General features: G+C 43.1%; 1 protein-coding gene across 2 annotated transcripts in view; it reads left to right on the forward strand.

Moving 5' to 3' along the window:
- kif21b (kinesin family member 21B) overlaps nt 1–25635 on the forward strand; it is a 63592-nt gene that overhangs the window by 21773 nt on the left and 16184 nt on the right. For both annotated transcript variants that reach the window (XM_030090814.1, XM_030090815.1), the window contains exons 2-27: nt 2664–2886; nt 4655–4837; nt 5710–5859; nt 7496–7630; nt 7993–8178; nt 8400–8515; nt 9819–10014; nt 10959–11148; nt 11943–12006; nt 12154–12384; nt 13433–13556; nt 13638–13773; nt 14606–14794; nt 14871–15070; nt 15151–15258; nt 16687–17003; nt 17088–17271; nt 17751–17954; nt 18061–18162; nt 18666–18831; nt 20028–20088; nt 20219–20267; nt 20784–21028; nt 22127–22195; nt 22359–22469; nt 25538–25576. In XM_030090814.1, coding sequence (XP_029946674.1) covers nt 2664–2886; nt 4655–4837; nt 5710–5859; nt 7496–7630; nt 7993–8178; nt 8400–8515; nt 9819–10014; nt 10959–11148; nt 11943–12006; nt 12154–12384; nt 13433–13556; nt 13638–13773; nt 14606–14794; nt 14871–15070; nt 15151–15258; nt 16687–17003; nt 17088–17271; nt 17751–17954; nt 18061–18162; nt 18666–18831; nt 20028–20088; nt 20219–20267; nt 20784–21028; nt 22127–22195; nt 22359–22469; nt 25538–25576 — 3978 coding nt within the window. The remainder of the gene's footprint in view (nt 1–2663; nt 2887–4654; nt 4838–5709; nt 5860–7495; nt 7631–7992; nt 8179–8399; nt 8516–9818; nt 10015–10958; nt 11149–11942; nt 12007–12153; nt 12385–13432; nt 13557–13637; nt 13774–14605; nt 14795–14870; nt 15071–15150; nt 15259–16686; nt 17004–17087; nt 17272–17750; nt 17955–18060; nt 18163–18665; nt 18832–20027; nt 20089–20218; nt 20268–20783; nt 21029–22126; nt 22196–22358; nt 22470–25537; nt 25577–25635) is intronic.

Below are 25635 nucleotides of genomic sequence, written 5' to 3' on the forward strand. Positions count from 1 at the left end.
ACCTCGGTGTCAAGGTCAAATCCAGTAATAAAACAAACCTCCATCTGCAAGCTGCTTTTGAAGACACAATCACTGTCGCTGGGCTGTCTGGTTTTAGCGTTCCGCAGCTGAATCGGACCATTGTGATACCTTTAATTCCCTCCTGGATGACTGTCTACAGTGATGCCTCAAGGCCTGAATGAGGGCCAGAAAACGTTGCAGTCGTTGGCTTTCTGTGCGTTTCTGTAGCGCCACGAGTCCGTGCGGGGAGTGGATTTAATGCGGCGGTAGTGGAGGGCGTGGTACTTAATGCATACTTGAGAGAAACCATGTGTGAACTGAAGATAGGACAGTTTGGGTTTTTTTTTTTTTAAACTGTGTGTATGTGTGTATCATTTGTTTTTGAAGTTTCTTTGTGTCTTCATGGTGTGCCCACTATCCGACTGCAGCTGGATGTGGTTTGGGGATTTCTCATACTTTGAATGACTTTACACACTAAGTGTGTGCATCTTTGTTGCAGCATCCCATTGGGAGTCTGTGGTGCAGTGTCTTGTGTGCGTGGGAGTTGATTTGCATCCCCAGAAGAGTGAACCGTAGGGGATCAGTGTGTGCAGTGGTGGACGTCGTGCTCCGAAATTGCTGCCTCATGTTTTTTTTTTTTTTTTTTTTTTTTTTTTTTTTTTTCCCCTGCAGCTTAGAGTGATTAAATTCCCACTGTGTCCAAATTGTACTTCTGGAATCCCAAGATGAGCACGCTGAATGTGTGCATGGCCGATCGTTCAGTCTCACGTACATTGTGTTGTGTGGAAGCGACATTTCTCTGTGAAGTTCCCCCGCTGCAGCACAAACACGTAGCGAAGTGTCACTTCTCTAACGGTTTCATCTTAATTATTCTGCTGTCCCGACTGCAAGGGCTTTCTGGCGCTCTGCTGGCAAACATGTAAAATCTAAACTTAAATAGCCGGCCCTCATTCTGTCAGTGAGTTCAAAGATATTCTGAAGTGGTTGCTGTTTCCGCTCATCTAATCGGGGATTTATTTTACAACTGGGATGACAGGTGAAAGCAATTAACTGCAATGAACTACCTGTCAGGACGCAAAGCCCAACAGAAACCCTCAGTCCTGAGCAGGAGGATTAGCAGCCGTTGTAATATTAATGACTTATGAGCCTGTCTGGCCTCCATCATCATCACCACCGGCTCTGGTTTTCTCAGAGCTGTCCATTTTATGCCTCGTTACCTATTTCCCGCACGTTGGCGAACCTTTTATGTTAGCAAACACAAGCATGCTGTTGTGTGTCTGCTTTGTGCAAATTGTCAGAACAAACTGTCACTGATACAACGGAGGAATCCGCCGCGCGGCAGCGCGTCGGTCCAGGGCCCACTGTGGTGGGGTCAGGGTGTGGACGAGCAGGAGCTTTCTCCACCACAGCTGGGAAAGCGATTTCAAAACACCTTCCTGTCACTTTACCCAGTATTTAGTTAGATTTTACCTAAGAACTGGTGACCTGTCCAGAGTGTGTCATGTGTTAGAAAGTGAGCAACTATTCATACCTCAAACTGTCAATGATGCAGAAATACAAACTGAGAAGAAAAAATAATGCAACGGGCTTAAGACATATATACTGTACGGATATATTGAAGATGTTAAATCCTTGTTTAGAAAGTCCACAGCCCCTCATGTCGACTCCAACTCACCTGAATCTGATGAATACGTCTCCATGAAACTCTACAGAAAGACGCTCGGTGAAATTGTGTGTTGAACGAGGAGACATTGAAAGCACGCGGGAGTCAAGCCCTTAAGAACCAGGATTTACCACCTCTGCATTATATAAAACATGTGATTCTCCTGATAATTCTATGTTGGAGGTTTTAATGCCGAGGTTGGCTTGATGGCAGAAGTCTGCCTGAACAAAGATAATAACACGGAAGAGCAGCTTCTGTGTGACATATAGCTCATTGAGACACTAGATTAAAGCTCATGCTGTGGAGAAATGTGTGAAAATAGAAATGACAGTATGTCCCAATAAAATGTAAGAGTGACAGAACAGCGCACTGATGCGAGAGTTTCATCACTGTGACTTCCTCCTCACCATATCTATTCAAAACAGCAGGTTTAAGGTGGTGAGTACATGTGGCTGAAACAGTCAGTCCTTTTGTGTCTCCACAATTTTAAATAGAATGATCTGTGGAATAAGCTCATTGGATTTGTATTGCAACTTTGTCAATGAAGAAGAATGCATGAAACTCTTCTCTTTGAAGTGGACTCGTCGTTTTCCTGAGAGTGCATTAAATTTCATGAATGTTTTAGATGAGAGAACGAGACAAAATGTTTTCCTGTCGATAAGTGTTGATGCTTGCGGACTCAGGTCATAAACATCCATCACTAAAGATGCTGCTGTGATTAAATACCTCGAATAATAAAAGATAAAATAATTTTGTGGTCACATAGTTCTGATCTGATGTGATGAACTCTTCGTAATGTGCTCACTTATTCTCAACCTTGGTTATTTACAGGATGAGATGATCGTGCATTAGAACAATCGGAAGCACTTCAGGCTTGATCACACTCAGCGGCTCCTCTAATGTGCTGTGATGATCTCACGTTTTTAAATTTACGATTCTGAAATCATTTTATCAACTTCACTTTGAATCTTCTTTTCTTTTTTTCCCATCTTTCTTGTAGGATCCGTCCTCAAATGGCCAAGGAGAAGATCGAGGGCTGCCACGTGTGCACGCTGGTCACGCCCGGAGAGCCACAGGTCCTCCTGGGGAAGGACAAAGCTTTCACCTACGACTTTGTGTTTGATGTTGACTCAGAGCAGCACCGTATCTACCAGGCCTGCGTGTACAAGCTCATCGAAGGCTGCTTCGAGGGGTACAATGCCACCGTGTTCGCTTACGGTCAGGTATGACAGCGTTCACCAGTGCTTGAATATTTCATCAGTTTTTTTTGTTTGTTTTTGTTTAAATCACTTTTGAAAAACAAAGATATCAGTAGATTTTAGGCCAACTATCACCTTTAAACTTCCTGTTTTGTTTGCCGATGCTAAATAATTGCACTTTGATTTACATGCACTGGCACATGTGAACATAGTAGCTGCAGTGTGAAAGCTGTGGAAATAAGGAAAAAGTTACAATTTTGGAAGCTGGTGAACATAATCACAAGTTTAACGTACAGACAAGATAATCCCGCTGGGTATTTCCACACCTCGGAGTTTATCTTAGAAAAACACGAGCAAATATTTTCCCATTTTCTGACCTTTCCAGAGGATTTGCTCTGATTGTGCAGTTCCAAATTAAACTTGGTAATTAAAACTCTGAGGGGAAACACTGTCTGTTTTACTCAGACATTAATATTCAGGACAGTGCAGAATTTTTAGAGGTTGACTGTGTTTGTTTCCACGATTTTATTCAGCAGATTGCAATTTTCTTCAGCCACCTGCATCTGCGAATGCAAACAAGACCTCTGTGGTGAACTGTGTTTCTCAATTTCAAAACTTCCACAGAAAATCCAGAGGTCAGGCCTTTTCCCAGCAGGCTTTTTCCTTCAAATTTTTGAAACAAAAGATCAAAAGAAATAGATGAAAACTAAATGTATTATTTGTTTAACCATATTTTTTTTTTTTAATGAAATTCTTTCTAACTGTGATGGAGACATTAAGGTGAAGATGAAACTTTAATGGAAATGCATTAATGCAACAACAGTTGCAGAGAATTGATAAAGACATATCAGATTTAGAATTTAAAGCCTCTAACCAGCATGAAGAAAGTTGTTTCATCCGCCATTTCAAATTGCATTTAATAATGTAAAAGATGGTCATAATAATTAAAGTTCGCATGAATGCTGTCCAACTGACATGAAAGAATAAAACAACCCAATTTGATTAATTTTTCATTATGTGATATAAAAAAAGAGACAAACTGACCTCGTGTCCATTTTAAGTTTTTTTTTTTTTTTGCTACAAGTGATGCATCATGGGAGTCGGCCAGTTTAAAAACAGTGCAGATTTTACAGGCCAAAGGAAATCATATTACAGTAATTAAGAGGGACATTTATTGTGCACAACGTAGTTTTTAATAACAGTAATGTTCTATTTTGAGACACAAAATATGTACGGTGCACTCATGAAATATTGTATTAAATCATGTATGTACACTTTTCTATAAAATAATGAATTTTAGTTTATTTCCATATGAAAATGACTCGAGTGGATTTGAAAAGAAAAGCAGATGAAAGGATCTGGACATATTTCTCTAATTACAATTTAGCGTTAAGTAGTTAAAAGAAATGCACAGGGACATTTATTGTGATAGTACATTACATCCTATTTGTAGAAAATATTGGTATGTATGTGTGTGTTGTTTTTGGGTCATGGTCATTAAAGCTTCATGAAAACGACCAGTTTCCTGTTTCATCCTGTAAGTGAGTTTAACAAAGTGAAAAGAATATTTGCCTATTTGACTATTTGGTAATTGATTCAGCTGATGAAAGTAAGACTTAAAAAATACACACACACACACACACACACAAACACTGTGTGAAAACCTAGTTTGCACGGTGCCACACACACCACACTGAGAGCTACGCTCGTGTAAAAATCGTCTCCCTTACAGAAGTTGTGTTGAATGATCTGTGTGTGTGAATTGGACCTCACAGCTGTTGATGTGTTTCAGACGGGCTCGGGTAAGACCTACACCATGGGTACGGGTTTTGACGTGAGCCTGACCCCGCTGGAGCAGGGCATCATTCCCCGGGCCGTTCACCAGCTGTTCGAGGGGATCCAGAGCCGGAGGGAGCGAGCCCAGGAGGCCGGCACCCAGCCCCCCGAGTTTAAAGTCAGCGCCCAGTTCCTGGAGGTCAGTCACACTCAGCAGATTATCTCTCAATTATAGAATGCTGTTTATATATATTACGTGTGTGTGTTTGTTGGCCGGGATGGATGACAGCTGAGAAACTCTAAGCAGACGGGACAAAGTAGGGAAATGAGAGGATCAGCCCGGGTTTCCACAAACGGGAGGCGACAACCTGAAGACAGATGAGCAGGAATGTCTGAGTTTGCTTTGTTGGGCCTGATTAATGTTGGCCATTACCTCTGACATTACTCCTCATCACTGAGGGACAGGAGATGGATAAGAGCAAGAGATGAGAGAGAGGCAGAGATGGCTGTGTAGGAGAAATTAGATAATATGACAAGTAATCATTTCCTCCAGGGGTTTCTGGCAGGCAAATGTTTGAGTTGCATTTGGGGGGGGGGGTTGTGCTGTTATATGCGTGGGTGAATGCATGATTAGATTACTTTAATAATCACGTTGTAATAGAAATGCTAATATGAAATGATGTATCACAGGTTTTTCTTCCGTCGAGCTTTTCTTTGCCCCGCTCTGTGTTATTGGTTTGCTTTCTGTCGACACAGGGGTCAAAAGGTTATCTTTGTTGATGGTAAACAGATGGAAGTGCGAGGGTGAGTGGTGTGCAGTAGGTGGGAACAGCTGAGCTTTCAGCTGACCTCTGTGACCCTCAGTGGTCTCTGAGAGATCCCACATTTGACCTCTGTGGCTGCAGAGCTGTGCGCAAATAAGAAGTGCTGATGTGAAGAAAGATGAGCCGAAAAGTGACCGACTGACCCTCGAGAAACCATTTGATCTACTTCCAAGTTTTAACAGTTATCAGACTATAGCATACAGGAGTTTGTAAAACAATCATGCTTTCATCGCTGTGCGTGTTGTAGCTGTACAACGAGGAGATCCTGGACCTGTTCGACGGAGCCAGGGATCCAGAGAGCCGCAGCAGGAAGTCAAACATCAGGATCCACGAGGACGCCAACGGCAGCATCTACACCACCGGAGTCACCTCCAGGCTCGTGCACTCAGAGGAAGAGGTGGGCGTGGACAGGGTGGCGTGGCTGTGACTTATTTGCGTCATTTATATTTTTTGAATATATAAAGATAGAATTTTTGACGGCAGACATTTCTTTTTGCGCATTATCAAATAAAAACAAACATTTTAACAAATAAACAGTTCTCAGCTTGATGCTGGGTCTTTAAAAACAAATGTTTTCATGCCTAACTGAAGCACAGAGGGATTTTTCAATTTCTGTGTTTAATTACTATTTCTGGAGCTCATGTTGTTGGATTGTGATCAATTGAATAATTTGTGACTGATGCTATTTCATAATCGGATGTTTGGTTTAAATTCTTGTTTTAATGTGGTTATGTAGGACTGCACTCCTTTGCTGTGCAAGAAATTAAAGCTGAATTTAGTGCATAAACGCCAATGAAAGCTAAGGTTCATATATCTCTTAAAAGGTTGTTTGTTTTAATGAGCATTTTTGCATCACATTTGATCAACATCACAATTCACGAAATTTTATTTAGCAGCTTTTACAAACCAAGAAACATCAAATCAGTAGATGCTTGAAAAGTTCTTCATGACTGAAAATTGCCATGAAAAATAAAAGTTAGAGCATTTAATATAGCTCCGAAGCCATGAATGAGGCCTGACTGCATGAGGCAAAGCATGAGAGCTGCCAAGAACCGGCTGGAAGTCACTCCTGAAAAAACAACAAATCGGTGGAGGATAACAAGGGAAACTTGGCTCGGAGATGTCGTGCTCAAGCCAGAGTAGATAAAACTGCCCGGCTACTTTTTTATTTTATATGCGATATTTAACGGCAGGCAGTAGTCGACACGAAGAGAAACAGAGCAGCACCGACAGTACGGAGGGAGGCGGTGGAGAGGTCGAGAGGGCGAGAGGAGTGTCTGTTAAAGAGGTTAAGGGAGAGGGCAGGTGGTGATTTAGGAGAAAGGCTACAGTAAATACTGCGTGAAGAAGATCGTCCACCATGTTTTAAAACGTACTGTACACCTCAGCCGGAGCGTGACGCTGAAATATGAGCGAGAGCACATTAAAGGAAGCAAGACGTGGAGAGTTTATCTGCGATTTGAATTCCCTTAAAGAGAGACGGCTTGGAGACGGAGACGAAGAGGAGACAGAAACTGTTTCTTTATGAAAAGAAAAAGCGGTGAGGAAGGAGATTGAAATATGGAGATGGATGAAAGAATGCAGACCGAGATAAAAAGGCCAGATGAGGGGACTCGGGAGGAGATATGGGATGTTAAAATTGAATTAAATAAAAGTCTTGTGGTTGTCTGCTTTATAGGAGGGTAAAGGAAACGAATGAGAAGATTCTTTGTTTGATCAAGTTATGCCGATAGGATTCAGGGAAAAAGCAGGATAACAACAATTCTCTGTATTTGTTTACTTATTTATGTGTACTGAACTGAAGTTCATCTACGTTTTGTGTGTGTGTGTGTGTGTGTGTGTGTGTGTGTGTGTGTGTGTGTGTGTGTGTGTGTGTGTGTGTGTGTGTGTGTGTGTGTGTGTGTGTGTGTGTGTGTGTGTGTGTGTGTGTGTGTGTGTGTGTGTGTGTGTGTGTGTGTGTGTGTGTGTGTGTGTGTGTGTGTGTGTGTGTGTGTGTGTGTGTGTGTGTGTGTGTGTGTGTGTGTGTGTTACAGCTGCTGCAGTGTCTGAAGCTGGGCGCTCTGTCCCGCACCACAGCAAGCACGCAGATGAACGCCCAGAGCTCCCGCTCGCACGCTATTTTCACCATCCACCTCTGTCAGATGAGAGTCTGTCAGCAGCCGCAGATGGTGAGTGCAAGTCGAAAGAGGAGTTCATGAAAGACCGGCAGAAAGGTAAATTCAATGAAAACAGCCTGAGCATCCTGAGAGAGGCGGGTATCGCTGCAGATTCAACGTCATCAAATCCAATGTGCCAGCTGTTACTGGTAGGAGGCTCAAACTGAGAGCGTGTGTGCATGCGGAAAAAGGAATGTGACTTGAGATGTAATACAGATGTAATGAAGCAGATAAAAAAAGCAGACGTTCATAGTTCAGGCATCGACAAGTAAAGGGATGCAGTTGTTTTCATTGTTATGTAAGAAGCTGTAACTTATCAACTACTTTGTTTTAATCCTATTTCCCTGTTTGTTTCTGTTTGTCCCCCCCTGCAGCAGAACGGAGGAGGAGAGAACGAGGAGGAGCTGAATGGAGTGACCTCCAGCCCCATCGCGCAGCCGGAGTACGAGACGCTGATGGCCAAGTTCCACTTTGTGGACCTGGCCGGCTCCGAGAGGCTGAAACGCACCGGAGCCACAGGAGAGCGGGCCCGGGAGGGGATCTCCATTAACTGTGGACTGGTGAGTGGCTCAGAAACCAACACACTGGCCTTTTAGGTTTTAAGAATAACTCACAGCGGCAAGGAGCAGGTCTTATTCAAGGTTTCATTCTGGGTTTATCAGGAAATCTCACCCCAAAGCCAAATATCTCTCACTTTATGTGCATATGATGGTGGTTTGAGTGTGAATATGTAAGCTGTGCAAATGATTGGCTCTTCCTGGTCTTGTCCTCCCTGTGGTAGCTGGCTCTGGGAAACGTGATCAGTGCTTTAGGAGATCAGACCAAAAAGGGAGGACATGTCCCATACAGAGACTCCAAACTGACCCGACTGCTGCAGGACTCACTGGGAGGGAACAGGTACACTTTAGATATATTCCTCGTGCATTCAATTTCTGTTTTCTCTTAACTTTATCCAGCTTAGGGATGCAGGGAGCTGAATACAGCCTGGATGAAGGCAAACACAGAGAGACAGACGGTTACCCAAAACTCACTTTCTTAGTGGCAATTTGCAGTCACAGGTTAACCTCAAAGGCATGTTTTAGGAAGCAAACCAGAGTACCTGGAGCAAACTTGCCTACACAAAGGAAAACATGCAAAGTCAACACGAAAGGGCACCCAGACCCAGGGACCCCATGCAGCTCTTGCAAATATCAAATAAAAACAAGAAGTTTCTTGACAGGTAAACCTGGCCAGATAACTAGAGGTTAGTGAAGCTTTTGCAACATTTGGATTGATCGATCAAATCTCTGAGTAATAACTACTGCTCGTCTGTGTGGTGACTATTTCTGATCATTGAAGAGAAGATGAAGAAGTTTCCTCTTCACGATGAGCCTGTTGGGTCATTATGAAGACATTAGCGGTATCAATATGTCAGATCGTTGGAGAATTAATCAAGATTATTGCCCAAACTGTGCTCTTTCTCTATGGTGGTAGTTTGGTGGTCTTTGTCATTTATGATGATCTATAATAGTCAGTTAGATAAAGTAGGATTTAAAAGTCTTTGTGCAAATTATTGATGTTTAACAGCTGCTTCCTACAGACTTGGCTAAAAGTAATTACTATCTACTGCATAAATACTTATTTGTACACTTGAAACAAAAGTCAGATGAAAGTTTGACTCAGTTTAAGAACCTAGATTATAAAACCTATATTTGCTATTAATATTTGTATTCTTGGTTACATTTTTTTAAACTCTGGCAGACAAAATTATTATTTCAGCATTAATAAGGAAATTGTGAGTAGAAGCCATGGTATCTAGCGTATTAATATTATCAGAGAGCTGACAACTGTGTTGAATGGTCCTTGTTTTTGCTCTGAGAAAAACGAAAATATGTGATTGAAGATGGATGTTACGGTCTGTGATATATGAAAAAAAAAAAGAATGGCAAAATACTGCATTTTTTTATATTTATGACTTTTCATATTTTTTCATATTTTCATTCTATTCATATTATAAACAGTCAAACAAGAAAAGGATCTTAGCATGTCAGTTCGTGTGCAATAAGATATGTTGAATTGACTCTTGTATTGCACGTGCTTTTTTTTTTTTGAGATGCGCCTACAAATGAACAAATGAAATATTGTAGTTGCACAAAACACAACCTGTCCATGTTTCTTACTTTGCATTGATGTCTTCCTTCTACTGTTCCGTCCTCTCCAGTCGCACAGTGATGATCGCTTGCGTAAGCCCCTCAGACCGCGACTTCATGGAGACTCTGAACACGCTGAAGTACGCCAACCGTGCTCGAAACATCAAGAACAAGGTGGTGGTGAACCAGGACAAGACCAGCCAGCAGATTAGCGCGCTGCGTGCCGAGATAGCACGACTGCAGATGGAGCTGATGGAGTACAAGGCGGTGAGAGATTAAAGAGAGCAATGGGAGGCAGGAAGTAAAAAAAAAAAAAGCAGTGTGGGAGACGGTAATACAGAAAAAAATAAGGGAAGGATGAGCCTCAAGGAGAATAAAGTAGTTGGTGGATAGGAGGCGGAAGGAATGAAAAGAGGCAGTTTGGAAACGCGTGATAACACATGGCTGTCAGTTTAACTGATGAAACGAGGGTCTAACCGAGGGCTGAGCGGGGCGACGAGATGGATGAGGCTGAGAATAGTAGAAAACGCTGATGGGAGCGAAGACGGGGTAATGAAGGCAGAGGCTGCGCTCACAGCAGCAGCTGAAGATGTTATCAAATTAAAGTCTTTTCTTGAGGACACTCCTCCACTTATGTCGTTTCTACAGTGCAAACACGGCCTGATTATGAGCAAGATAAATGCCCGAAAAGTCAACCTTTTTACATCTTATATCAACAGTTGTATAGACTGTGTGTTTAAAGTATGATATTTATTTTATCTTCTTTTTCCATTAACTTTAATCCCTGGGCCTGTAACGCACAAGCGATGGTTTAGGAGTGTTGTCAGTCTTTTGTGGGATTCAGGGGGTTACCACAGTGAGCAGCGGCTCTGAGCGGGGACTGCAAGCTGACCTCAATGTGGTAAATAAGAGATGTGATGTGACTGGAGTCTGGAAGTAATGTTGTGTTGGACGAATAGAGGTGATGCCTGTGAGCGCTGGCCGGATTACATAGAGGCTCTCTGTTTCAGACTGACACAACAGGATTTTTTCACTGTTGCCCATTCAAAATGCAACAATAGTTGCTTGAAGACTCCCCGAAAACACACCAAGTCATTGTGTTTTGTTGACAACTAGTGTTTAGTGTAGAATAAGTTAAAAAGTTCAGACTTAGTTTCCCTAAATCATATCGCTGCATGTCATTTAGCCTCTTGGTGATTTGCTTTGTGCAGGGGAAGCGTGTGGCGTGCGAAGACGGGTCGGAGGGCTACAGTGACCTGTACCAGGAAAACGCCATGCTGCAGAGGGAGAACGACACGCTGCGCCTCAGGGTGAAGGCCATGCAGGAGACCATCGACCACCTCAACACGCGAGTTACGCATCTTCTGGCCAATGAAGTCAGCACCCTGCTCACCAAGTCAAGTACGTCACAGAGATGCCAAATTAAATTCAATCTGCAACTACAGTGGAAAAAAAAATAACTTAAAGCGATACTTCAACATTTTGGCAAATTGGCCCATCTAGGGCAATTCGGTAGTCATTTAGAGCAGCATACTTACTTTTTTTGTGAGGGCGAGCTGTTGTTTATTCAGCGGTGCGTCTGAGGAGAGCTTCACGGCGGACATAATGGAAGTGGACGGTACAGTTGCTTCCCCTCGTCAAACTCATCAAATACACAATCCAACAACCCCAAACACACTTTGGTGGACACGTTATAATCCGCACATTCACTACGCTGTGAAACACCAACAAATAATATTGTAGCGTTACGACATTGAAGCAAATATTGGGAACTACTTTTTCTTTTGAGATCACTACGCCCAGACGCCATGTTTAGTAAGTAGTTCCGTCTTAGCAATCTTCGCAAAAAAACGCTCAATCTCGTAATTTTGCATTAATATTTCACAGCGTAGTGAATGTGGGGATTATAACGTGTCCACCAAAGTGTGTTTTGGGGTTGTTGGATTGTGTTGGATTGATGAGTTTGACGAGGGAAGCTACTGTACCATCCACTTCCATTATGTCCGCCGTGAAGCTCTCCTCAGACTCACCGCTGAATAAACAACAGCTCGCCCTCACAAAAAAAGTAAGTATGCTGTTCTAAATGACTACCGAATTGCCCTAGATGGGCCAATTTGCCAAAATGTTGAAGTATCGCTTTAATGAAGTCTTTAGTTTGTTCAGAAATATCAAGAACTTTTGCTTTTGCCATTCAGGTGAAGGCAATGAGGAAATTGGCGCTCTAGTCCAGAAATATATCCGAGAGGTTGAAGAACTCAGGTACTACCGCCACACTGCCTCTCGTGTTTTCACCTGATGCATGACTCGATATAATCCACATTATACAAACATTTTGAACAGACTTTGTATCAGTAATTTAATTGCTTTTTTTTTTTCTTTGCCCTTTTTCTTCCCTGTATCTGTCAGAACCAAACTCCTTGAAAGTGAGTCCATGAACGAGTCTCTGCGACGACAGGTAGCCCGTCTTTCGGCCCGCTCGCCGTTCCCTGCCTCCTCGCTCAGCCCCGCCCCCGGCCATCCCCCCGGCTCCTCCCCGGCCCCGATGTCCATGGAGGCCGAGATGACGGACGTGTTACGCAGGGCGAAGCTGGACATCGAGAGGCTAAAGAAGAAGGAGAGGAGGCAAAGGAGGATGAGGTGTGTAAAGATTACAGTGATTTATAACGTCCTAATGCTCATAAAATGCTCTAAATGAGCACTCGATACGTAGGAAGTGTGAAGTTTGCTCTTTTCCAAGAAAATGTCATGTCTTACTGTCTCACACGTTCCTACTGGATGTAAATTCAATTTGTAATCGCTGCCTCTATGAACCTGTGCATCTTGTAATAGCTGAGGGAGCATCATGAGTGCCTTATAGGTCCCACCCATAATCCTCTCCACTCCTCATTACTCCTCTCTTTAAGAGCCACATCACAAGTCAATTACAGCTTCGGAAAAGCTTCCTCCCAAATAGAATTGGGATGCTGCCAGTGCTGACTTGGACTCGGAGTGGTTGAAGTCATTCGGCCACTGGGTTGTGAAAGGGAAGAGCGCACAGCCTAATAGGCTAATTGAGGTCTAATGGCACCGAGATGAAGGCAGGAGGAGATTTAGAGACGTGATGGTTGATGAGCACCGTAAAAGAGGGAGGGAGGGAAGCGTGGAGCCAAACCTGTCATAAAAACCTAAGAGCTACAAGAGTCAGGAGAAGACTTTCGCTAATGACTTCTGAGGGCTGATATTTGCCATAAACGCACCACTTGGCATCACTTTCATGGCCTTAATGGTAGATGTTTGGAGTGAGTGCCATAATATTTATGTAAAGAGGGCCGTGTTTCAGCAGTTCAATGGGCAAAAGCATCTTGGAATACTCCTGCTGGTTTAGTGCTCACATAAATATTACCGGTGCAATAGCTAGCATATCCAGCGCTTCCCATACTACATGGAAAAACATAATTCTGTAGAATAACTTCAAATATTAAGGAAATTGTGTTGTTTTACATCCATCTTGTATCAGTCTATGTTTAGATTGCGACTTAGGTGATTTTATTCCGTCTAAACTATAGTTCTCTGTTTGCTGCATGAATTTTTTTCAGTTTTGTGAAAAACCAAATAAAGAAATAAATAATTTAAGAGGGTGACAATGTGACGCTGTGGGTTTGAATGCCATCCCCGACCTGACAATCACTCTTTTCCCTCCTTGCAGCCCTGAGTTGGAGAAAGGTCTGAAGAAACGAGTGAAGCTGCACACGTACGAGAACGGCGAGAACGGGCAGAGTGGTGAAAATGGTCAGAACGGCGAGATCGACTCCGATGACAATTACACCGAGGTAAAATACACAAAACCCACATCTTTAACCAGTTTAACAGTCAAAACAAAGTCTGATGTCTGATTTGTGCTTCCGCTCTAGGACATCATGTCTCCGCTACAGGAGGAGAGCGGCTGTGAAGACGATGAGGGGGAGGATGAGGAGGAAGGCAGGGAGGAGGACGAGTTTGACAGTGATGAAAGCCTTGTGGATTCAGACTCTGATTCGGATGAGAAAGGCGAGTTTCTCACAGCTACATGAAAAACTGTCTCTTTGTTTTTTTTTTCTTTTTTTTTTTTTTTTTATTTTTATCCCCTCTGAATGCCATAGGTTCACAAAATGTAGAAAAATGAAAATATTTCTCGTGTTTGGGAGCTGGTTTGAATCCTCAGACTTAAATTAACATTTCCCAAAACAACCCTGTGACATTAGTGTTGCATTAAATGCATTTGTTTTCATTACACGTCACCACGCACTGGCACTCTGCACAAATGTGCCGCCTCTGAAAGCGATGCTGCTCCATTATACGATACCAACAACAAAACATCTGATTGATTTCAGATGTACTTTGCTGCTGAGCACAATAATCCCAGTCATACAGAAATGTCATTAAGCACCATCTGAGAGCATGAAGATAGATTAGGTGTGCTGAAAGTAATATTGTAACTCCGCAGAGTCCTGCTCTAAACATTATGGAGTCTGTTTATCAATTTGAAGTTCTGTGCTCATTTCTGAAATATCTTTTGACAAGCTTTACAAACTGTCTGCAAGATTTCCAAGGAAGATCCAGGCAGTTTGTTTTAACGTGGCCACTCTAAAGTTGTTTTAATTTCCTATTTGACCTTTGATTACTCGTTTTATCTCACTGTGACCAGTGTTTCTTACCTCCCATATAATCAATTTCAAATTTCTCTTCTGTTGACTCATTTTGCAGAATGTTAAGTTAGAAAAATGTACTTTCAGCATCTCGGTCTGAGAGTGTTCTTACATTTCACTCTTGTTTGTTGAGATGAGATTAAGAAAAAGTGAAATCATATTTAACGTTTTTCTTACAACTCCCCAAATCGCAGCCAACTTCCAGGCGGACCTGGCAGACCTGACCTGCGAGATTGAGATCAAGCAGAAGCTGATAGACGAGCTGGAGAACAGCCAGCGGAGGCTGATGATGCTGAAGCTGCAGTACGAAGAGAAGCTCATCCTGCTGCAAAACAAGATCCGAGACACGCAGCTGGAGAGAGACCGTGTGCTGCAAAACCTCAGTGCGTGAATTTATTCTAGGGGTGAAAAGCGTCTCTCAAGTGAAAAGGCGTTTGACGTTGTTGCGTGCTTGTGCAGTGTCCATGGAGAACTACACGGAGGAGAAGGCCAACAAGATCAAGCAAGAATACGAGAAACGTCTGAAGGAGATGAACCGCGACCTGCTCAAGCTGCAGGCGGCTCAGAAGGAGCACGCCCGTCTCCTTAAAAACCAGGGGCGGTACGAGCGGGAGCTGAAGAAGCTCCAGTCTGAGGTCAACGAGATGAAGAAAGCCAAGGTGAGGAGACGGCAGCCAGAGCCAGGAGGGGAGAGCGAGGACCGGGACGTGGTTTTAATCACATCCTCTGCTGTTTACAGGTGGCACTGATGAAGCAGATGAAGGAGGAGCAGCAGAGGAGGAGGATGGTGGAGGCCAAGAGGAACCGGGAGATTGCCCAGCTCAAGAAGGAGCAACGGCGACAAGAGGTGAGACAACGCATCGGATTGAAGTTGTGTGAATATTTTTTACATGTCATAGTAATTCAGGACAGACTTCAGGACAACATGTGGAGGAAGTTTAGTTCTATCAGTGAGACGTGCAGCATGACAGAGACCGACTCTCGAGTTTAGTGTGCATTTCCTTCTCATTCAGGGTTCTGGGTGTGTTTTCCGCAGTCCGATGACATATTGCCAAAAAGACAGCAGCTTGTCAGTGTAGTCTGAGTTCAGGCTGGAGCACAGATGTTCTCCCTGAAGACTGGCTTTAAACTCCGTATCGGGGACGTTGAGCTCTTTGGATACTTTCAGCTGAATAACAGCTCTGCTTCATTCCGTCTTTCTGTTTCTTGGTCAGTCATTTTCTCTCTTCTCAGTGTGTGTAAACTACTTTAACCTTACGATCTCCTCTGGCTTTGTGTTTTTCAGAATCTCTTACTTTGCGCTCAGTGACTCTGTATTGTTTTTTTTTAGCAGCGTGACAATTATAAGTCTGAGTTGCATTAATCACTAACCCATTAAAAATCATAAAGGATCAGAAATCCTCCTGGAGCTGAGTAATTTCACCTACTTTTGAGACATTTCTCTCTAGATGATTGCTTTATTACTCCATTTTCAGGTACAGGGTTGTGTTATCAGGATGTTCGGGATACTTTTACTTCTTTGTGGAATATAAACTATCAGATTATGTTTACTGACATTAAAGCGAAGAAAAGCATATATCTCTATTTTCCTTCAACCCCAAATGTAATACAACCTCACCTTATCTTTTATTCAGAACAATAAAGTATTTGGATTTATTATGCAAAATGACATTTTTCAAGGTTCTTGCTTTTTATTCTTGGTATTTATTTCAGATGATGCAAATCCATAATACAGTCTCTCAAAAGAGCATCTAAGCTTAAAAGCATTCACATTGTCCTATTTTCAATTGGAAATCGAATCCAAATTTTAACAAAAATGCGTAAAACATTTTCTACCTGTTGTAGTTGTCCTTGTCGTTGAAGTTAAGTTTTGTATTTGAAGCATTTAGTTGTTCTGATAAGTGGTTAAAAGCTTGTAAAATGCACTCTTAGTTTTCAGGATGTTACACCGACCCAAACCTGATTTAGACATCATATGCATATTGCGTAGACTTGTGGTATTACTTTTATAGTTTGGGGATGAACACACTCAGCATGCATTAACCAACCGATTAATTAGTTTTCCCTGAAGGAGAGGGCTCGATAATACGCTTGAAAGCATTTACACCATCGCTCTGTGGGAGTCGTTCATAATCCTGTTATAAATACTCTATTCTTGAATCCTAAAGTCCTGCTTGGACAGTCCCAATTTATTTGACGTCCATTAACAATAAGATGAATGAACTCTGAATGAACATGTTTAAAGCTTCCGTTGTCCCGTTGCTCTCCCCATCAGTATCAGATCCGAGCGTTGGAGTCCCAGAAGCGGCAGCAGGAGCTGGTGCTGCGCAGGAAGACCCAGGAAGTGACCGCCCTGCGGCGCCTCACCAAGCCAATGTCGGACCGCGTGGCCGGACGCGTGGCCCGCTGGAACCAGACCCCCCCGGTCACAGACTCCGGGGCCGAGCTGTCAGCCAGCACCACGGCGAGCAGCTCCGAACCCGAGATAGCCAGGACCGTCAGCGGACTGGTGCGGCAGTGGAACAACAAAAACAGTGCGTTTGGTTACCTGGGAGAGAGCGAGGGGAGCATGGACGGAACCCGGGTTATTGGGTGAGATGAACTCATGAACTGAACAAAGCGTGCTCCATCAGTGTCTTCGATTCGTTGTCCTGAACCTCCCGTTTCTCCTTCCAGCAGTAGGAAGAAGCTGCAGCGTAAACCCGCCCTCCTGAATAACCTGGGAGCTGCCAGCAGAACCGGCAGCTTCTCCAAGTCGGCCCGTCAGAAGTGGCAGGCGCTGGAGCGCCGCATCATGGACATCGTCATGCAGAGAATGACCATCTCTAATGTGGAAGCAGACATGGACCGCCTCATCAAGGTAACACTGGCAGAGCGTCCAGGTGGAACTGGGTGTGTTTAGCTTTTAAGCTGCTGCTGCTGGCAGTGTCAGGTTTTTCTGTCATCACAATGAACAGACAGTTTTTTTGTTGTTGTGATAAATGAGATACTTCAAAATGAATGCTGTACATATTTGGTTATCCTTGTGGCGAACAAGTGAAACCACGTGTGAAGCTTTTTCTTCCTCTTTTCCTCTTAGATGCAGACATGTAGATAATTGGGAAATATGGGGGAAATGTCAGCTTTGTTGGATTGTGTAAAGACTTCCCTCATATTTTTCTGCTTTTCTGTTAAGTTTTTCTGTCTGTATTTTGAGCTGATTAGTCACAATATGTTAAGCCTTTGCCCACTTTCTTGGCATTCAAAGTGAATATAGGTGAACTCTATTTTGCAGACTTTTTGGTGAGTCTAACACGGACTGTTTTCGCTGTGTTTGCTTTTGTGCCGTTGATGAGTCAGAAGCGAGAGGAGCTGACGGCCCAGCAGGAAGCACTCTCACACAAGAGGGAGGTGCTGATGGCGGATGGGGAGGGACCCGAGGCCGAGGACCGCCTCCTCCTGGAAATCAACGAGGACATCGAGGTGCTGAATGCCAATATAGACTACATCAACGACAGCCTCTCCGACTGCCAGGCCATGATAGTGCAGATAGAGGAGACCAAGGTTTGGAGACACACGTTTGCAAAGAGAGGACGGCGGATAAATTCTGTCCAGTAAAGAGAAGAGATGAGAGGCATCCAGTGACTCTTAGTTTTGTGTTTTCCTGCAGGATGAGCTGGACTCAGTGGACACCTCAGTGGTGATCAGTTCCTGCTCTCTGGCTGAAGCACGCCACCTGCTGGATCACTTCCTGAAGGCTTCTATTGACAAAGTGAGTTGTTGTGCACACAGTCAGTGAAAAGAAGCATAAAGAAAGATGAGCGAACATGTCTGTTCACATGCCAGATTGTATTTTAAATTGCAGCAAAGGAAAGGATGGACCTTTTCATAGAATAGTCTGTCTGTGAATGCTTGAGCTTATGCTTACAGTGCCATCTAGTGCTGAAAGTCGTTATTGGCGTTGTTTGTTTTTCTCTGGACTGAAATCATATTCAAGCCACCGGGACTGATTTTGACTTTATAGCTATAGATTTATTAAAAATAAATAAATAAATAATTCATAATGAATGAATAAATAAATAAATAAAAGGCAAGTTATGCCCTTTTTGCGGAAAAATCCAGAATCCAGTCAGGGTTAACATGACATAAGAAATGAAGAAAACAATAAAATCTCCTAAACATTTCGTCTTTGGATTTCTCTTGCTTGATTGTTGAAATAAAGTTTGTCGTTACAGTCGTTTGCTTTGTTTTTTTGTCCGTTGTTTCCATGTGCAGAGTTTACAGGTGGCTCAGAAGGAGGCTCAAATCAGGCTGCTGGAGGGCCAGCTGAGGCAGACGGATGTGATCGGCTCATCTCACAATCACATCATCCTGGACGCCCTGCGAGAAAAGGCCGAGTATATCCCCGAGCTCCAGGCCCTCATCCACAACGTCCAGCAGGGTGAGAAATGGCTTTTAATCTGTTGGTGGAGAAAAAAGAGAAGGGATAGAAATGTCAATAAGGGAAGGAAACACACACACACACATTCCTGGACTGTCAGTTTCCGATTTGTGTACAGGCTACTCCTCTTTCAGTTTCTGTCAGTACAAATGTTAGACTTCGTTTAGATGAAAAACGTGTTAAAACGGTTAGAAATGTCTTTAACTGCGCCCACTTTTAGCTAAGTTAACTAAATTTGAAGTTTACTGCAACTGAATTGCATCTAGATTTACTAATTGCATTATTTCTTTGACTAATATGATTGTTTCAGATAATTTTTTAATGCAAAATGACAATATTCCGGAAGTATAAACACCACGGGTCAAAAGTTTTGATCGCTCCAATTTTCCCCCCATTTATTGTAGTTAAAGTCATTCAAGGCCAATGAATAGGTTAAAATGGTACAAAAATAAGTGATGAATGGCCAGAGGTTTAAGAAAAGGTAAGGTGGACAATAGTGTGCATCGTGTATAATCCAGAATACTGCAAAAAGACATTTACTGGGAATTAGAATTTAGTAAACTTCAAGCTATCCCGAAGCAATGGAGGTTGATCAATTCTTACAGCTCCCTCTGGATAAAAGAAGTGTTGGTACCATACCCATGTGGGCATCAGTAGAGCAGTATTATAGTGCGTTGTGCTGAACATGGCGAGGAAAAGGCAATTAACAATGAGAGAGAGACAGACCACCATTAAAAAAAAGTGTAGGTTTTTCTTACAGAGAGATATCACTGTGTCCGTGAGTAAAGTTTCCTTCACCATCAAAAGAGCTCAGAGAGGCAGACTCAAAGCAGACAGAATCCAAACACAAGTTTCTCACAGGACACCAGCTTCAAGCACAGCTAAATAAATAGTGATCGTAATGAGTGAGTCTCAGTTTCAGCTGTGATCCTTGGAGCTGCAGATTTGACAGGATGAGTTGCATCAAGAAGAGTTAGAGCTCCAGCAAGAAGAGATTTTTTTTCCCCATGATTTATTTTTTAAATTCAGATTGCTTGTCTGCTCCATGCTTTCATTGTGCAATAAAACACTAAACTGAATAATTGTGAATAAAAATCTGTAAAAATTGAGGTGTTTTGAACGGAAACTGTGTGTATACATACGTGTTTTTGAAATTGTGGTTGTGACAAGACATTGTGTGTTTTGTGTGTGTTTAGAGAACGGATATGCCAGTACCGACGAGGAGCCCTCAGAGTTCAGCCAAGCCTCTGACAGCAGGTGAGTCTGTCTTCCCACAAAGCATCAACCTTTAACTATGGCTTTGCCTTCCTTGAGATTTTACGACATTGTGCAGTTATGGGTGGAATTAATCCAGCAATTTCTGCATCTGACTGTTTGTCCTCCGCAGTGTGTCTCAGATGAAAGAGTCCAACAGCCAAGATGACTTCAAGATCAAGGTAAAGCTGCTTCATTCAACATGATGCATGTTTGAACTGTTTCGATTGTTGGTCAGAATTTTTTGCCATCATGTGTGCCGCCCTTCTTTTGTGCTTGACATTTTCTTGTGCAGCCACAAGATGGCAGTATAAGCAAACACTTAAACATGGGTAGAAATGCTTAGCAGCCTTGATACCAATCTCTTATTTTCTTGTCCTTCCTATGTGCTCTATTCTTTATTATTTCCTGCCTTTTTTCTCTAACCAGCCTCTGTTTGACCCTCCAGAATGACTGTTGTTGAGAAACGATCCACCGCATTGTTTGTTTTACTGCTTTCATATTCTCTCGACACATTTCCCTGCTGAATAATGATTCCAGGCTGTGCTGTAATATCCTCATGTGCCTTAATGAGATGCAGTCTTTATCTTTATTTCATGCCTCAGTTTCCTCTCCCCAGCGGCACTCCCTTTTTCCTCATTTCACCCTCTTCTTCTCTGGACTTAAGTGACACAAATGGCCGCTGTTCCCTTATGCAGGTGGAGCCTCGCCTGTCTGCTCAGATGAAGGCGGTGTCGGCGGAGTACCTGGGTCCCATCCTGGACCCTTCGTCGGGTAGCAAGCAGCAGCACATCACCAAGTCTCTGGCCTCGCTCACCGACATCCAGGAGGACGGCCTGAGCCTCGTTCCAGGGAGTCTGGCGCTCAGCCTGGCCCTCCGAGAGCCCTACCACAGGGACCGCGCGTCCCGCACCATCAGCCTGCCTGTCAGGGGACACACCTTGTAAGTCATGAAACTATTTTAAAAAAAGAAAAAGGAGTGATCGCAGAGATGAAATCAGGGCCAGAGATTGTCTTAAGTGCGAGCTCAGTGGGGGAGTGATGGGTGGGAGGCTTCGCTCTGGTATTTTAGTCATGAGTTCGCCCATTCAGTGATTCATAACCTACCGTGGTCACATTTCATTTACCTCCAACTTCAAGGTGATTCACTGCATTTACACTCCTGTTGGTGTTTTTGATCGCTGTCAAACAGCCAATTTAGGGTAGTTTTGGTGCAGCCGCCACAAAGCGTCAGGGTGTAAAGCTGCTTCAGCGAGTACAACCCTCACAACTAAATGAAACATTTTTGCCTGTTTCTCATGCAAAAGACGTTTTCCAGAGCAGAGAAATGCTGACGACCCACAGAGAAGCTAAAACAGCCCATAAACTTTCATAAGCAGTTCTGCTCTACATACTGAAAATATTTTCTGTCACATTTATGAAGATAAAGAACAGCTAGAACTGTTGGAACAGAGTGGGATTTATTTATTTATTTTTTTTATTTCAGCTGGACTGCTCTTTCAACATTACTGTTGTTATTGGTTCTTTATTTTCACTCCACATATTGATCGCGCAGGTAAGCCAGTATTCCTGGCACTGGAGTCAAACGAGTCTCTATGTACTAATCGAAATGCTCTGCTTTCCTCAGAGACTTTCCTTTTGTTTCTTTTATCATTGTTAGCCCCCTCAGGGTGGAGCTCAAAAGCAAAACATTAGAGATGATCAGGAGGGTAACATAATAGTAGAATGCTTTTTGTAGACTTTGTAATAAAAGACAGGTTTGTAAAGAAAAAAGCTTTGAAAGGCCGGTAGCTCAAATCCAGAGGTGCTTTACTTCCCCACCATACAGTGATGTGTGTGTTTTGATAATTGAAGAGTAATTCTGTGTAAAATAGTCAAATAGAAGATGTGCATTAGTAGTTGGTGGAATTGCTTAAACCGCCTTGTAGATTCGGCTCATACAGATGTCTGATATTCTTTTGGGCTTGGTACCTGTGCTGTCCCTTAACAGTCTGCTTAGTTTGCTTGTGTGTGTCTGTGTGTGTGTGTGTGTGTGTGTCAGTCCCAGGCAGTCTCGAGGTTATGACACTTCCCCCATAACAAGGAGGAAATCATACGACCGAGCATACAGGTACACCTGATCCTCAAACTGAAGGCATTTTACATGAAGATGATTCAGCTTTTTTCGATTGCATCCATTGATTCTGTCACGCTTTTTGTCATTTACACATTTTTCTTCTTGACCGCCCCCCCCTCATGTCTCTCACCTCTGCTGCTGCTCTGCTTCTCACTAGACCCACCGACGGCTACACCCCCCCCTCCTCCCCTCCTCTGCGAACCAGGAATGACCGCAACGTCTTCTCAAGGCTCACCAGCAACCAAACACAAGGCTCTGCTCTGGATAAGTGAGTACAGACAGACGGACGGACGGACGGACGGACACACACACACACACACACACACACACACACACACACACACACACACACACACACACACACACACACACACACACACACACACACAGCTTGTTTCCTTTGGTTCCTCATCCTTTCAGTTGAATCACTCTGTGAACCCTTTTTGTTTTTTTTGTTCCTTCTTCCGTGGTTCATTGTCTTCTCTGGTCTTGTTGATAGAGAATTGCTTCTTTTAAGAACAAAGGTACTTTTGTCAATACTTTAAAGGAGCCTTTTACTCCAGATGAATCCCATTCTTTGACAAAAAAGACTTTTCCTCTGGTTTTAATGGTGGATCCCGGGAGAACAGGCACAGACTCCAGCTGTTAATGAGAAAATGAAGATGTGGTCATTGGGACCACAAACTTGCTGAAGACGAGGTGAATTTTTGCTGCGGGATTCTAATCCATAACAACACATTACCAGGAAACTAATGGAAATGCGCTCATGTGGTGCCACCTTCTGCTGTAACGTGACATACGGGTCTGTTTGGGACACAAACAGGACGGCGTGATGGGTTTTAGTGCAACGTGCTGCACATGACAACGATACCTCCTGTCTGAAATAAAGGGAAATCAGTCTGCACAATCTCACATAATTTAATACAAACAGCCCTGTAATAAATCTTCTCTGATAATCTTCAGGTTTTTTCCGACACCCTGTCAGACAGAATTTACTTTAGATTGAGGGTAATTTATGAAGGTGGTTCCGTGGAGCTGAAATGGTCCAAGTATGATTTAGGGTTTTGTTCTTGTTTGCGTGGATAAATGCAAAAAAGAAAGAAAGAAGGAAGAAAAAAAAAGATTAGAAACACCTCTCTGTGTGTAATTGTGTAATCTTGCCACATCAGATTGGGGGATAATGTGGACACGAGACGCATGTAAATGTCAGCTCGAGGAGGCAGCCGGCCTGGATGAGCCGCTCCTGCCGGCAATCAATTCCAACTTCCGCTGTGAAATGCCAGCAGTCGATTTCACTCAGCGTCGGTCTCTGCTGAAAACTTGTTTGTTTTGTCATCTTTATTAGTCCGGAGCACTTCTCTGCTTTACTCAATTGTCTAAGTGAAATGTGTTTTGGGGAGGGGGGGGGAGGGTTTGTGTGGACTGTATTTTTAAATTATTTGCCGCGTTGTGTGCGTCGCAGCCTTTGGGTCCTCATTACCAGGAGCTGGGAAGGTAAATGAGATCGCTCTTGTCGTGTGTCTCTGCAACTGTTGTCATCTGCAGCCATTTTGAATGAACTCGGAGCGGGAGGATAATTATGTTGAGGGCCTTTTACATTGTTCTCGCAGTAGAAAACCTACAGTAGATGTATTCATTATTTGCGTCGCTGCATTGTCGGAGGTTCATTAACATCAGTTCAGTTGTGTACACTCCTGTTTCCTTTGAACCCACAGTTTATTTTTTTATTACGGTTGAACCATTTGTTTTTTTTTTAATTAAGTTCCATTACCCTCACTTTGCTGACACTTGCCTCACTTTGACACACAACTTATCATCAAATTCACAACAACAAGTACAAAAGCAAATATGAGTTGTAAATGCACATGAAACCGTGAAAAAGGAGTGATGTTTATTAAAGCGTTCGATCGTTTTCTGTTTCTGCGGGATGACGGGTGGATTCGAAACCCTTCGAGACCGAAATCAAACCTTTGACTTCAATTTGAAAGACAAATGAGAATCAGAAGGACAATTTAAAAGCTTTCTTGTCACCTCTGGTGTCAAGATGTTTTGAATTCCAAATCCACTTTTTTTTAATTCACTTTACATTTACATCTTCCCAAAAAACAATGAATTTCTAAGGAAGGTTGTGTTCAAAGTCAGATAAAACTATGCTAATGGACACCGTGGCCGTCAGTAAGACTGCTGTTCCCTCCACACACCTTGAAGACCATTTGTTTTATGATTTCATGCTCGGGGTGAAAAGCTCCGACCCTTGTGACAAACCATAGGCTCTAAAATATTTACAATATAATAAGACTTTTATTGCAGTGCTACACACATACCCATCCTCCCCTTGTAGCCTTTTGTGGAGATTTGAGCGTGGCCTGAACTTTTCCTCCTTCCAGTCTTGCTGGATTTTCCCTCCTGTCCACCCTGTTCATCATTCCTGACGCCTCTTCCGTACTAACATGCTGAATATCGCTGTGAAGAGCAGATACCGACGCCCTCGTCTCTCTGACGCTTCTAGCTTCAGTTCTTCTTCCATATTTACGTCCCTTTTTCCTCTTAGTAGCTTTCAGTTTCTGCTTTTTTTCCCCGACGTTTCGGTTAAAGCACCTGTGAGTGATTTACGAGATTCTGGTGTTTTTTACACTGAACATGGCGCCTCAGCCTCTGGGTGTTAATAGAACTCAGCATAACAACGACAAGCAGATGAAAATGTCTCAATAACCCTATCGAATATGAACAAAATCTTCCTATCAGCACCTCTGTTTTGTTAGCTAGCATCTGTTTTGTTTGTTAAAAATTTTAAGGAGCAACTGCACTGACTTGTTTTGATGGGTTTAACTGAGCTAGTTTAGATGTGTTGTGTTGCTTTTGAACAAAGCCTTTTGTTTTCAGCTGACTTGAGATCACTTTTCTCATCTCAACTCTTAGCCATAAAATGAATATTTTTTTATCTTTGCATCTTCGTGACTATTCCTTTAAACCTCAGATTTTCCGCGTTTGCCTAACCGTAGAGGAAAACAGTCCATTAATTGCTGAGTGTGGGTGAAGAGACAATGAAACATCTGCAGACTTTGCTGGTCAAAGAACACAGCTTGTTTAGTGGTTATCTAAAAAAAAAAAAAATAAAAAGTTTTCGTCCTCGTTGCTTGATAATCTCTGGACAGGCTGTTTTGTTGACTGATCTTTCCTGCCTGTTTGCTCACTGCTTTAGGTCTTAAACCCTCCCACTGGTCATTCCTCCCTTTTAACCCTTTGCTAGTAACCCTCCTGTCTTTTCTCGGCGTGTTTAACCCTTTCCTCTTCCCACCCCGCCCCTCCCTCTCCTTGCTCCTCTTCTGCCTCCAGGTCGGATGACAGCGACTCCTCGCTCTCCGAGGTGCTCAGGTAGAGGAACCGTGTCTGTCGCTCTCTGTGTTTTCCCCCACTTGCCTGCCGACTCACCG

This window comes from Salarias fasciatus, chromosome 5, assembly GCF_902148845.1.
Source record: "Salarias fasciatus chromosome 5, fSalaFa1.1, whole genome shotgun sequence".
NCBI lineage: Eukaryota > Metazoa > Chordata > Actinopteri > Blenniiformes > Blenniidae > Salarias > Salarias fasciatus.